Source organism: Lycium ferocissimum, chromosome 4 (genome assembly GCF_029784015.1).
Source record: "Lycium ferocissimum isolate CSIRO_LF1 chromosome 4, AGI_CSIRO_Lferr_CH_V1, whole genome shotgun sequence".
NCBI classification, from domain to species: domain Eukaryota; kingdom Viridiplantae; phylum Streptophyta; class Magnoliopsida; order Solanales; family Solanaceae; genus Lycium; species Lycium ferocissimum.
In genome coordinates, this window is record NC_081345.1 from 48114515 (window position 1) to 48129516 (window position 15002).

General features: G+C 33.0%; 1 protein-coding gene across 1 annotated transcript; it reads right to left on the reverse strand.

Annotated features, from left to right (window-relative positions):
* Nucleotides 1-3924: 3924 nt before the first annotated feature.
* Nucleotides 3925-14685, reverse strand: LOC132054806 (diacylglycerol kinase 5-like). The gene is made up of 12 exons (XM_059446780.1): nt 14479-14685; nt 13227-13349; nt 12468-12596; nt 10583-10668; nt 9592-9715; nt 9139-9187; nt 8829-8911; nt 6280-6347; nt 6056-6130; nt 5584-5671; nt 5321-5437; nt 3925-4486 (listed from the first exon to the last, which is right to left on the reverse strand). The coding sequence occupies exons 1-12, from the start codon at nt 14683-14685 to the stop codon at nt 4163-4165; spliced, it is 1473 nt and encodes a 490-aa protein (XP_059302763.1). The 3' UTR covers nt 3925-4162.
* Nucleotides 14686-15002: the final 317 nt, after the last annotated feature.

The window sequence follows — 15002 nt, forward strand, 5'->3', positions numbered from 1 at the left end:
GACTTACAGAGTTATAATTATAATGATAAATTGGTAATCGCATCTAAGAAGAAAAAGAAAGAGCGTGTTAATGCCTAATTATCACGTGAATATCATCCAAAGGAGGACACGCACCTAGGAAGCCAACACCTTTTATATACTCGAAGACCTGTTTCCAACTAGCAAAATCATTAATGAATTCAAGAATTTCATATGTATAAATTTAAAGGTGTTAAATGCTTTTATACTTTTATGCAACAAAATGTGTACTTCAATTTGTTGGGTGTTTAATTAATCTTTTAACTAGTGTACGTGACCGCGCTTCGCGCGGTTATAAAAGCAACAAACTAAATTTATAAAATGCTTTTGTGGATGTAGCCAAGATCAAGGAGATAAAATATGTACGTACATACAAAAATTAATTTTATAACTTGATAAATCACAAGTATAGTAGTTTATCTTCATGGACAACTTGATTAATTTTCCAGAGGATGTTAGTACCTCCATTAATGTGGAATAATTGAGCTTTCCCTTAGTAGTGGTACTGGTTGTTGAACTCTTTAATAAGCTTTGTCAAAAAAAAAAAAAAAACGTTTTAATCATATTAAATGTATTTTAAGGTAAATGAAAATAAACGCAGAAATAAATACAGCAGAATTTGGATCAATTGGGTAATTTGGAAGTACGGAATTTTCACGAAGCATAGAGGTATAAAGTCAATGTAATAATTGATATTGTGACTTGGGATATTTATTTGCTTACTTCTGATTTTTCATTTGTTACACTTATATTGGAATATCTTATGTAGTTTTAGTTTGATCAAATGCACTTATGATGCTTAACCAGTTAGTCACTTTATATGACTACAGAGCTGCTCTGTCCTACTGTTCCTTGTCGAGTTGTCGGTAGTCATATAAAGTGACTAACTGGTTAAGCATCATAAGTGCATTTGTGACAAATAAAGTGACTAACTGGTTAAGCATCCTATCAATTGTCGATAGGAAAAGAAATACTTTTGGGGGATAAAGTATGACTCTTTGCTACCCTTTTACCGTGACTCTTCGTTGCCCCTCACAATTCTTCAATGCCTCATCTATTACAATAATAAATAGGAGTAAATAATTATTGGAAAAGGGGAGATGAGGGGGGGGGGGGGAAATAGAAAAGAACTCAAAAAAGATAAATAGCATTCTAGACCATCGAGAGGTACCACATCACCTTGTTTATGCCTAACTTTATATTATATATAGATAGATAGATATTCTGACTTGTAGTCCGTTGGCATTAGTTGAGCAGTATTAGAGTTTGATGCAAATTCATATATTGGGAAGAGATTTTGAAAATTACGATATTGTCCAACAAATAATTACTTTTTAAGAATATTTAAGCTTTGGAAGGGTATAAAAGTCGTTCAATATTTAAAGAATATTTTGATCAACTAACATTTATATTCATGTTTTTAAAATTATATATATAAAAACAGGGGACACAGGCCCGGTGATGTGGCATATCTTAGATTTGAATGATCATTTATCTATTTTCTCATTTTTTTCAAGCATTTTAAAATGTAAAACATGTATCAGTTTAAAAAGAAACGCTCAAAAGTCACTAGCCCTGCTCATAAGTCGCACCCTTTGAGGAGTAACTGAATGGTTATTCTATTACTTCTATTGTGATCCAAATCAACCGCCCGTTTTCCCAGATCAATAGTAAATACAGTACTAAATATTGTGTTCTCTTTCTTCTTGAAATATAGATCAATCTGGCTTTGTCATCAACATAGCTTCACTGTTGAAATCTTCATTGTCAGTTTAATAAAGTGTTTTATAAGAAAGCCTCAAAAGAGAACAAAATATTCAAGTATCCTGATGCCCAAGATCATTAGGAATAATTTTGTTTGGTTGGTTTTCTTCACGGCAATTGACAACCACAGTTTCATCTCACGGATGCCGCTTTTGTGGTTACTGAAATGTCACAGACGTTTAGATTCCTCCTTCAGAGTGATATAATTAAAATGCTTCCCAATATGGCTATATCAATTATTTGTAGTTTTAATGTGCTTTTCTTATGATATTATCCGAGAGGCTTCTTCTTACTAAGTTAACTTGTTGTTAGAGCCTTATTTGTCTTTCTATATATATTTGCCTGTTATGATCGTTATTCTCTTGGCAGCATGTGAACGTCTTATCCTCTTGCAAACTGATCCTAAGGATTTGAGGGATTATGGCATTCTACTATACCATTGTGGATTTTATAAGGAAGCACTCCAGTACCTTACATTATACCAGGAGATATAGGAAGGTAATTTTTCCGTTGCTTAGTGACTCTTGTGTTAGTTACATTTTCATTTCAAAATCAGAATTTTAATTTCCTGACGACTTTTAAATGTTACATGGAGAGGTGAATATACCCGAGAAGAGGTGAGTTTTAGTTTGATACTATTCAAGGTTGTCTCTTCAACTTCTCCCAATATGTGCACTGATTTGCTCCTTTTAATAGTTGAATGAGATTTATTCTGTATAGCGACTCTATTGTTGTTCTCGATATGTTGAAAGGGAGAACAAACCTCCTTTGGCATCTTTGTCAGATAATAAAAGAGGCATGGCAGATTATTAATCAAAATTTAGTCATAATTCGACACTGCATTCACCGATTCACGAAGGTAATCAAGTCACAGATACCCTGTCCAAACTGGATGCTAAAAATCGATGCTTGATGACTCTCAATTTCATGACTTTCCTAGAGAAAGCAAGGGGCTTGACAAGGATCAGATGCCAATTGCAAGTTTCTGACATAAGGTTGTGAAAATAATTTATTTGGCCGGCAAGTTCCTGAATTGGTTTATATTTTGTATCTTCTCCCATGAAGCTCCTCTGTATATTTTTTTTATTCTATCAGAACAGGGGAGTATTTTTTGTATAGAACTTAGCTTAGATAATTTTGGTTTTGGATATGCAGAATGGGACTGTCCATTCTGCAGATTGGAAAGGGAATGTTTGTTGCAGTCCACCTTTTCATGTTTGTAATTTTGGTTATATTGTAGAAGGTAGCTGCCATCTTACGGCAGAATTATACAAAAAATAGAGATGATGCTTGAACTAAATCTGTTTCGAAATTAAAGCTACTTTGATTTCTTTTAGGATTGCATTAATAGTTGTGGTATATAGCAGTTCTTTTTTTTCTTCCCTTCACGATGCAATAATAATTATTATGTAAAGTTTTATATTTGTTTGGAATTTCTGTATAATCTTAGTGCGAGATTTAAAATTATAGTTGTAGTTAAGTTTAGTATTATTAATTTACTAATGTGAATGTGAGATTTGTATTGCAATAATTCATTACATTAGAAATAGCTATATACAACCCATTTTAATTTCTTTAGCTATTTAAATAGTAGGAAAAAAATCATTCGATAAATATAGTTAGGTTTTTTTATAACCGTGCGAAGCGCGGGATGTTCACTAGTTATTCAAGAAATGCAACACTTCCATGCAAACATGTATCCACTTTTAATCAAGACAATAGGTAGATATTGCAACAAATGAAACTCCTTTAGCTGAATAGTTTTATTATGCAGCTTGCTGGATATAAAAGGCATGCACTTACTATTGCTGTTAATATTATTAACATGTATTTAATTAATCCTTGAGTTGCTTGAATTTATTAGCTTAATTTATTTCAAGGCATAATTGGTGATAAATGAGACAGAAGTTGTCTTGCATTAGTATGAGCATTTTAGTAAACTTATCAACTATTACGAGAAAAATTATATTAAACCACAACCTAAGTTGCGCGGACTCTTCACTTTTGATGCCGCACTCGTGTCTGATTCTAAAGAAAGTCTACTATTTTTTGGAGAATCCGACACACATATGTAAACATTTTTGAAGAGTCCGAGCAACATAGACCACAACAAACAATCCTATCTATCCAATGTATCCACAGTACAAAACAAAATGCTACATTATAAAACCTTAGAAAACAACAATCCAAACATAGTTAGGCTCAAACCTTGCCTATATAAAGTTTACATGTTCATGAAGAGAGTCTTCAAGGGTCTCTTGAACCATATACCAAGAAGTAATTCTCTATGCAAATACTGAAATATCAATGCCATCATATCCCACTCTAGCTTAATATGGAGGTTGTAGAAGCAAATTTTTAACAAACATGGATTACAGAATTAACTGAGGCGAGAAATATCAATGTCATCAGGAATTTTGAAAGTGTCTGCCGCTCCAAACTTTCTCTGCTCATCTCTAACTGAATCTTCTTCATCACTATCGTCATCGGCATCAGCATCATGATTTCCATGACTTGAAGGGTCATCTACACCTTTGGATATGCAACCATGGGTAGCAAGCATCTTAACTTGGCCAAGATGAGATATTTCTATCACAACGGTGTCGTCATCTACAGGGAGAGGTTGCTTCCATGGTTCCCCATCAATCCTCATGAATGTATGGTCAGCTGCACCCTTGTGAAACTCGAATCGGATTCCATGTGCCTACAAGCAAGAAAATTGAACAAACATAAGACAATTGGCAGCTTAGTTTTTAGAGAAAAAATCAGGTAATAATTTTTTTTTCTAACCAAGAAATACCCGAGGACCAGTGACGCACAGTTCGAAACTCGGCGGATAATGGGCTCTCCCCTCTATCCTATCCACTTATATGCCAGGTTTTTTGTCTGTGGAAGAGTTCGAACCTGTGACCTACATCTAACCCGCACATTAATTACTTATTGCACTCTTATCACTAGACCAAAGCCGTGGGGGCTTCCAAGAAACAAAAATCTGGTTTTTCAAAGCTCTAAAAGATCTGTTCCTCTCGGACAAATTCTCTATGAATATGCCCTTAAGCAACAATACTGCAGGTCAAGTAGTTGCAAGTTTCTTAGTAGGCGTTTGGCCATAGATTCCAAATATTTTTTGCTTTGTTTGGAATTTATGAAGTTGGAGTTGAAGATAGCGTTGTGTTGTACCTCTTGCAAAGGAGAGAATAGAGCATTTTATTTGGAATTTATGAAGATGGAGTTGGAAAACAAATTTGGAGCATTTTTCCAAATTTGAACTCCAATTTTCAAGTTGGATTTGGAAATTTTATAACCAAACACTAATTTTGAAATACAGTGAAAAATTATTCCGAAAAAAGTGAATAACTCTCATGGCCAAACGGTCCTTAATCATTCCAAGCTCATTTTGACAAAGTATAGTGCCAAGCAGTTGGAAATGTCTAGGGAAGTTATGTAGATCTTATGCAACCTTTTCATCCTAACTTGCAATATGGGTTATAATAAATAGGCATACTTATATTTTTAGGAGCACAATATTATCCCAAACCTGTGCAATACGTGTCCCATGACCGTTGGGAGCGAGAAGAACCATTCCATGCCAAGCATCTTTGAAGCCAACAACCTCAATAAGGCCATCATCAACAAATGGTGGAGTCAAGTCCCTCTGCCATCACATTGAATGGCATGTGAACATACACTTAAATAGAACAAAAAAAAAAAGGGGAGAATCAAGAAATAGTTTTCAGGCAGAAATATCGCACCAAGAAAAAGAAAAGTAGATGGATGAAGAAGCTAGTATAAAGTACATACATCCCGGCGTCTTCTGCTATTTGGTTTTCCCCAAGGATTCAGTCCACCAGAAAAGCTAGGCAAGTTTAGGCAAATAATTGACCTAATTCTGCAAGTTTGGACAAACAGAAGAAGAAAACAGCTTATAACTCAAAAGGTTGTCATGCTGAGCAATCAGCTAGCAAAACATACATGCGTATGTAGGCGCGCGCTCCTCTCTCTCTCACACAGACATATATAGAAAGAGAGAGAAAGAGAAGCCACATCGCAATCAAAATTATGCTAGAGGAAAAAGCCAGAATCTTTTATTTGAAGAGAGACAAGAGTCTGATTTTTAAGTAGAGAAGGGTAAAGGGGGGGACTCATTATCCACGGAGTTCCAAACCGTGTGCCACTGAAGCTCGAGGATTTCTTGGTTATGCCGAAAAAAAAAAAAAAGAGATGATATCTAGTGGTCTTCTAGAGTTCCAACATTACAAATAATTGATGCTACCTGCTAGGGATGTGGACGTCTTGCCATTCACCTTGCCTTTTCATTATCTTAACCTTGACCAGTTGACCTATGTTCCTGCAGGAAATGCATAAATGTAAATTCTCACAACATATATCATCAAAGAGGGGATAGTAAAGATAACTGAATGCTATGGATATTTTCTTGAAGCATAGCATGACATGGAATATTCTTCATTCTTTCTTTAAAGCACAGTGCAGATTCACCTTGAGGAAGAATGAAGACGGGATGGCAAAAACGCTCCTTGTGTCCAACCAAGCTTTGCATATGTACCCTAAGGAGCAAACAAAAATACGGTAAGGCATACTTCCCCTTCAAATACTAACAAATCTAAAATAATGAGAAATGCTTGTTTTCAGGATGTATTAATGAGTGAAAATCATTTTTACCCCCAACTTTGCTTTAAACATCAAACCCCCCTCAACTATGAACGATAGACATTCTCCCTCCCTTATCATATGCAATGTCTATTTTACCCTTGACATTTTCAATCCTCCATTTATGTATACCTTTTTATATTATATACAATTTATTTTTTTAACCTAGGTATTTATAGATTTTGTACTTAAAATTCATATTATAAGTAAAATAATCCTTTTATGAATTTATCACAAAATCAAGTGTTACTTTTTAAGATTGATAGTTTAATGTTACATACGTTAAGTATATATATAAACGAGTTTTGGTTGTCACTAATAGAATATTTTGCATTATAATTTAAAATTTATTTATAATATAATAGATAATCTTTTAGGAATTTGTTATGGAATATAACTCTATTTTTATTTAATTATTTTGTATTACGCGCATTGAAATATATTTATAAAGGAATTATTACCTGTTATTTTTTTACTTGTATAAATAAATATCAGAGTAACCTCTATTTTTATTAATTATTTTGTATTACGTGCATTGAAATATATTTATAAAGGTATTATTACATGTTATTTTTTTACTTGTATAAATAAATATCATATTTTTGATTATTATTAATAAAAAAATTCTTATTCTTCTCATTTATTTCAGTATAGAACGACATTAAGTAATATACGCAACTAGCATTTCTTACTTTCCTTTTTTCGTCTCGAAAATAATATTTATTTTCTTATAGGAAGTTTGTTACATAGATTAAAGAGATGAAGTAAAAGCAAAAAGGACAAGTTGATAATGTAAGGGTAAAATAGGAATTTTAAAAAAGTCAATTAGGATAAAGTGGGAAGAATGATTATTATTCAAAGTTGAGGGCGGAGTTTGATTTTTAAAGCAAAGTTGGGAATGAAAATGATTTTCACCCTGTATTAATCCAGGTCTTGCAAATTACATAAGCCATCAATTTATCGATATTAAGGACCACATACACAATCAAGAGTAATAATTAACGGAACGGAGATCCATCAATATGTGAATCAATACTTATAGGCTGAAGTAACTAAAACACTCCTAAACTTGGCACGAATTGCAACTTCAGTCTCCAAACTATTGCTGCACTTCAAGACACCCCTAAGCTTGGGTAACTGGTTTTAATACACCCTCGAGTCGACATGCCACTACAAGTGGAAGGCACTCGCCGTCCACTTGGCATTTTCATCCTATGTGTCCTCCACATAGATAAATTGTTTTGAAAAAAAATTGTAAAACTGATTTTTTTTTTTTATAAAAAATCTGGAACAATGAAATATTTATTTATAATTCTGGAAAATTTGATTTAAAAAAAAAAAACTGAAAAACTAGATTTTTAATTAAAATATCTGTAAAAAATGGATTTAAAAAAAAAAAATGAAAACTTGATATTTTTTTAAAAGTGTCCTAAAAAATCCAGATTTTCCTGATTCTTTTAAGACACTTCTTTAAAAAAGAATTGGAAAAACAATTTTTTTTTAAATGTGGAAAACCCATTTAAAAAAAAAATCCCAGAAAATTAGATTAGTTTTTAAATCTAGAAAACAATTATCAGTTTTCCACGTTATTCTTAAAAAAATTAGTATCCCAGATTTTAAAAAAGTCCAGGTTTTTAATCAAAAATTCAATTTTCCAGATTCTTTTTTAGAAAAATGGGTTTATTTAGTTTTCCAGATTTTTAAAAAGTCCAGGTTTTTTAATTAAAAATAAATAAATCAATTTTCCAGATTTTTTTTAAAATAACGGGTTTCGCATATTTTTTTTTAAAAAAAATTCAAGTTTTCAAGATTTAAAAAGTTCTAGATTTTTTTATTAAAAAATCCAGTCCAAATTTATTTTTAAAAAATGGGTTCTCCACATTTTTTAAAATGATGTGGCACCTCTCACGCGCCTGTTGGTGTGTGAATACACTTGTTGTGCCATGTGGCAACTCGGGGGTGTATTAAAACCCAGTTAGCCAAGTTTACGGGTGTCTTGAAGTGCAACAATAGTTTGGGGACTGAAGTTGCAATTCGTGCCAAGTTTAGGGATATTTTAGTTTCTTCAATAAAATCGAATCATCTTCAAACAATGATCCTCTGTTGAGACAAACTTGCCCCATATAATCCTTAGGTACCAACACTAATTTATTCACAAAACCGTTGAATATCAAAGTGCAGTGCAAAATATACCTCCCCGCCAAAATATTTTTGGTCAAGCAATAAAAAAAAAAAATGGGCAGCCTGGTGCACAAAGCATCCTGTGTTAGCAGGGTCTGGGAAAGGACCGCACCCCCAGGGGTCAAGCTATCAAGTAAATGTAAATTCCATATTAATTGGAGCAAAGTCATCTTAATTCCTGACGATCACTTTATTACCTGATTGACACGCTGGTTTTTGAATTTTTCTGGATGCATCTTTCTTTCTGAATGAAATGCATATGATACTTGTGCATCTATCCCTTTTGACAGAAACAATTTAAGATTAGAGGTGGTACCCGATAAACAATAGCCCAAATTCTGTTGGCATTTACAAGATTTGCAAAAAAAGAAGTGCACCAGCAATCACTTTTTCACAGTGGCATTAGTAACTAAAACTGCAGTGGTGACATTCAGTCAAAATGTCATGCACATAATAAGTAAGAAGAAATAGAGTTTTCATAAGACATGTGTATGTATATGCACTTACCCATGCTGAAATAGTTCCAGAATCCTCCACGAAATGTGTGGCACCCTTCCTGTCGAATGTTAGATAAATTGTTTATAAAAAGAATCGATGGGGAGGGTGAGTAAAGCTCTGAACCAGACAAGACAATGAAACATGATTCCCCAAATCCAGTAATTATGCATGCGTATTAGTGCAAATATACATGTTTCACTTTTCATTTAATACTAATAATTTAGAATTTTGGTGTAGGAATGTTGAAATGGAATTACATCTGACTAAACACAACCTGGACCATGGTTTTCTTTTACACTTTATTGACTTCTAGGTCACACCGCACGTGTCATCAAAGAATGTAAAACCAGAAAGAAAATAACCAGTGACAGGGACATCAAGCACACATGACAGATGGAGCCAATATTGAAACTTTACTCGATTCATGTTATAAAATAAAATTTTCGTTATGATAGCTCTTACCACATTGAGTTCGTTAGATGAAGACACCCGATGAAATGCATGCAAAGAATGAGGCAATTCTAGTGGTGCAGTAGGATCACAGGAACCCTCATTTGGTGCTCTGAACCTCATTAGAAGATGCCAGCTGCATTAACAGCAAATCATTAAATATTTGTTGATTGTGAATGAGTAATCAGGGTCATCAATTATTAAATGAAATCACTTATAATATTCTCAGTAGTATATCCAATTGAACAAATCATCAAACCTCAATAAGAGCAAAGGCAAGACCAATACTTGAACTTCCACAAAACTTTGTTTTGACAGATCATAAAATGAAGAAAAAGTTTTTGGAAATATCAACAGTGACGGATTGCCAATGTTACTTGTACTTTGTGAAATAAGTTTTCATATCGCCAACATTTCTCACAGTAATAGAAGATCTGCAAAATATGGCCCCATTTGCCATTAGCAATAGTGTATGAAATAATAAAGAACTGGACTTATTTGGTCTATCATAAGCAGCCTCCTTACCCGTCCAAAGGTAGGGGTAAGGTCTGCGTACACTCTACCCTCCCCAGACCCCACCTGGTGGGATTATACTGGGTTTGTTGTTGTTGTTGTATCACTTTTTTATTTACTTCGAAACAGACTAATTAAGAACCTAAAAAATACGGAGATATTTTCACTAGAGGGCATTTTGACATTCCAAATATCTTTTATATTTAGGCTAGCCTTTCATCATTTCAAAAAAAAAATTCAACTGTCATCGTAACATTCTAAATGAAATACTCCGTCCATTTCATTTTACGTGTCTTAGTTTGATTGGATACGGAGTTTAAGAAAATAAGGGAGACCTTGGAATCTGGTGTTCTTAAACAAAAGATGTGCCAAAAATGTTAATTAAAACTTCGTCTTCAAGGGATCAACTTTCAGTTAGAAAAGCTCACACAAGCCACTGTATTATACACGAACTATCTCATATTAGATTAGGCAATTTGAATGGAATAACCTGTCTATCTTCATCTCTTTTGCATCCATTACTTGCTTCAAGAATGAGATAACTGAGTTAGAGTCGGTTCCTGGATTCTTCTTGCCCTGTAAATAACCATGAGTGCAGATTACATGATGTATCGTCCTAGATGCTGAATATACATCAATATATTACAGATCAAATAAACTTGATATTCAGCAACTATCTTAAGCGAAAGGTCTAAATGCTGGTTTGTCTACAAGAATTTCATGTGCTTGATAGGTATTTCTATATAGCATAATCTATGAATTAATTTCACGTATGATTACTAAACTTTACCCATTATAACAGTAAAATCACGAAACTATTTTGACACATTAAAATAACTGAAGTTTACCCACTATAAGAGCAAAGTCACAAAACCTTACATCTAAACGGTAAAATCACTTTGATGGAATGTTGTTATTCTAAGTGGGTAAAGTTTAGTGACTTTACCATTATAGTGGAGTTAATTATGGGCAAATCTCAAGAGAAACTGACAAATGTGGTCCCTTATATTTTGGTAGTAAGTTCAAAATAGTCTCTTAAGTATCAAATGAACAGTTTTGGTCCTTCAAGTTTGCTAGAAGTGAGTGCTTTTGGTTTCCATCAAATATTTATCGAACTCTGGTTGTTAAATTTAACCGGAACTTGGAAAAAACAAATTAACCAGAAACACCAGAAGTTTCCGTCAAAAAGGGCAACATAAAAACGACAACCTCCCAAAAAAAAAAATAGACCAATAATTACAAAAAATTGCACCTCAAAATTACACCAAACACTTGAAATAAACTAAAAATAACATAAACGACAAAATATATACTTCCAAATTATATGAGTTCATGTTAACTATTTCCTATTTTCACAGTTCCGATTAAATTTAACAATCAGAATTTGGTATATATCTTGCAGGGACCAAAGTGCTCACTTTTGGCAAACTTAAATGACCAAAACTGCTAATAGACCATTTTGAACATTATAAAAAATAAGGGACCTTTTTTGTCATTTGCTCTAAATCTCTATGATAAGCTTAGTTGGTGACCCCTTAAAAATTGGTAACTAATTAACCAGCTATTTCACTCTTTTTTAATTTGCTTGTCTTACTTTTGTTTTTAGTCTATTTAAAAAAAAAATGTCTCTTTTCTAGTTTGACAACTTTTTAATTCCAACATCTCACATGACATGTTTAAGGCTACATATTAAAGGACATTTTGGTATATAATACGTATGTTTAGTTTAAGACCAGAAGATTCAAAAGTCTTCTTTACTTTCTTAAACTCCGTGCCCAGTGAAACTAGGACAAACAAATTAAAACGGAGGGAGTATTAAAATGCAGTGATATGTGCTTACTTGAACTATAAGTAAATACTCCCTCCATTCCATATTAAGTGACTTTTTAGGCCTATGCACACCCCTTAAGAAAGTGCTCACTCCTAGAAAATTAGGAGTGTTTTTACTAACTTACCCCTAATTAAATGCCTAGAAAAAGAAGAGCTTAATGATTCTTGATTATGTAAATAAAGGTTATTTTGGAAGAAGACCATCAATTTCTTCTTGAAATCCTAAAACACCACTTATTTTGAAACAAAATAAAAAGCCTAAAAAGTCACTTATTATGAAATAGAGGGAGTATCTAATTAGAGTCAAAACTATATAAACTTTGACCAGCATTTTAAGATATATATTTTCACCATATCGATATGAGAAGAATTGCAATAGTATTTTTCTTGTAGTTTTTAAATATTTAAATTATAACTTAATATATTAAATTAATCTAATTCCATTAGTCAAATTGACTCTTGAGAAATGAAACGCGACAACTAATATGGGACGGAGAGTATTAAACCGCACTGATATGTGCTTAGTTGAGCTAAAGATGTCTTACCCATCCAAAAGCGAATGGAAGGTTATTTCCAGTTCCCAAAGGGACAGTAGCAATTGGTGGTGGCTGACATAATTTGAGATCAGATACAACTCCAAGAAGCCATCCAGCTGTCCCATCTCCACCTGCAACCTAATAAACAACAATTCCATCTAAATTTATGACAGACCCTATAAAATCTCACGTAGAATCAGTGACAGATCCAAGATTTTCAGTGAGGGGACTCGAAAAATAAAAATGTATTGATTGAAAATTGAACTTGGAACCTCAAGGTGAATTTTAACCCTTCTAAACCACTAAACCAACCTCTTCTCTTATGTTTAGGGTATTCAGAATCTATATATGTACATAGAAAATAAAAAAATACCTTATATATATATAATTTTTTGCCGAGGGTGTTCGGGTGAAAACCCTCGGCGGGCCCTAGATCCGCCCCTGCTTAGAATGTACCAAAATCTCCTCTTGTGGCCTTAAACATGGCACGTGGAAAGTTGAAATTATATAAAATGTACCAAAATGTCATTAAATCGTGTGGCCTTATACATGCCACGTGAAAGTTGAAATTACATAGAATGTATCAAAATGTCATTTAATCTTGTAGTCTTAACCATGTCATGTGATGAGTGTTAGAATTAAAGAATTGCGAAAAAGGAAAGAGATATATTTTTTTTAAAACGGACCAAAAAGGAAAGTAAGACAAACAAATTGAAATAAATTAAAAGGAGTAAATTTTTTTTTTTTTTTGGGAAGATATGTGCTTACAATTATTCTGAGTCTCTCCTCAAGTAAGGTCGCAAATTCATCACCATTGTTCTTGAGCTTTAATAGATTCAGATACAGTCTGCGTAAAACACTATCAGGAGTTTCTTTACCCAAATCAAATACCTGAAAATCAAATTCATCATATTGAAGGCTTTAGAATGAGTGAACCGATCTTCCACATCCAGTTCAGATTATCGTGCTATTTTGCATAAGCAAGTTTATGTGTGAAAAAATGAAGCTTTTTCTTTCTCCAGGAATTTATGCCACTAGATAGAATGTCTTGCGGTCTTTTATTTAATAAAAACTAATGCAAGGGGGCTAGACCTTACCTTACTAATTCTAATGAGGTAACAAACCTCTAGTAATTAACAAGAGTGGAAAAAATAAGAGCTAGAAACTACAGATTCTATGATCGTCACAGAGTTTATATTACTCTCTATGATGATATTAGAAAGAAGGATGCTTACATAACGGAAAAATATAACAGGCAAGAAGAAATTTGAGTTTATCAACTTCAAACTTCCTTTTACAAATGCATGAAAAACATGAAGCTTGTATTGAAAAACAAAAATATTTTGATTTGTGGAAGAATAATATAAGTGATGAATAGCTGATTTTATAAATAAACAGTTATTTATCTATCTATGTGTTATGCTTTTTTTTTTTTTTTTCCCAAATGGTGTCGGATATTCATATTAGGGCCCTATTAAAATTCAAATATCTCATATTTGACTAATCAATTACTCGTTTGGATACAACTGGATTCATCCAATATTGTCATTACCGGACCTAAAGTCTAATTCTTTTTGTTTCCCGAATGGTGTTCGGTATTCATACTGGGGTCCAACTAAATTTGGATTCGTGTCGAAAAATTCCACATTGGGAGGTAAAACACTTCCTAACAAAAGCGACTTGAACCCAGAAGGACTCGAAGCCGAGACTATCGGGTAAAGATGAAGGAGTACTTGCCACTCCACCACAAGCCTTGTTGGATGTAAGTAAGTTTAACTCCTATTTGAACAATTGATAGGAAAAATTATTCGAAAGAGAGATTATTTTAACTTCTTCTATAATTCAAGGAAACCAGCTTTTAAAAATAGGATTCTTACACTGCATAGTTGCCCTTCGAAATAATGGCCGAAAAATATATATATTTTTTTAATATAATGTATAATATACATAGTGTGTATATTTTTGCGACTCTAATCATTTTTTATCGAACTGTCAAATGTATTATATCCTATATAAATACCTGATATCTGTTAAGAAGGGATCGATATGTATGAAGAAGATCCCCACCAAGTTGACCTCCACTTCTTGAGTTGATAAAAACTAACACTGGGCATGTAGGTACATCAGCCAAATCTACATCTTGACTCTGACGTTCATCCTCTGAAAGTATATAGGTAGGAATATAGAACTCTCTTTCATTAAAGTTGGAATCATTAATAGTCGCCATAATTAACTATACCTGTAGCAGTTTGGTAACCAAGAAAATAACCAGAACAATTAAAGCAGAATATGTGATGCTTAAACAGAAACAAAAATAGTACTCCGTCCCAATTTATGTGACACTTTTAGCTTTTCGAGACTCAATTTGAAAACTATATGAAAAGTACTACTCCCTCCATTTCAATTTGTGTGAACCTATTTCCTTATTAGTCTGTGCCAAAAAGAATGACAATTTTCTATATTTAGAAACAATTTACCTTTATACAATGATTTATAGCCACACAAAATATATGTAACCCATTTAACACCACAAGTTTAAAAGTC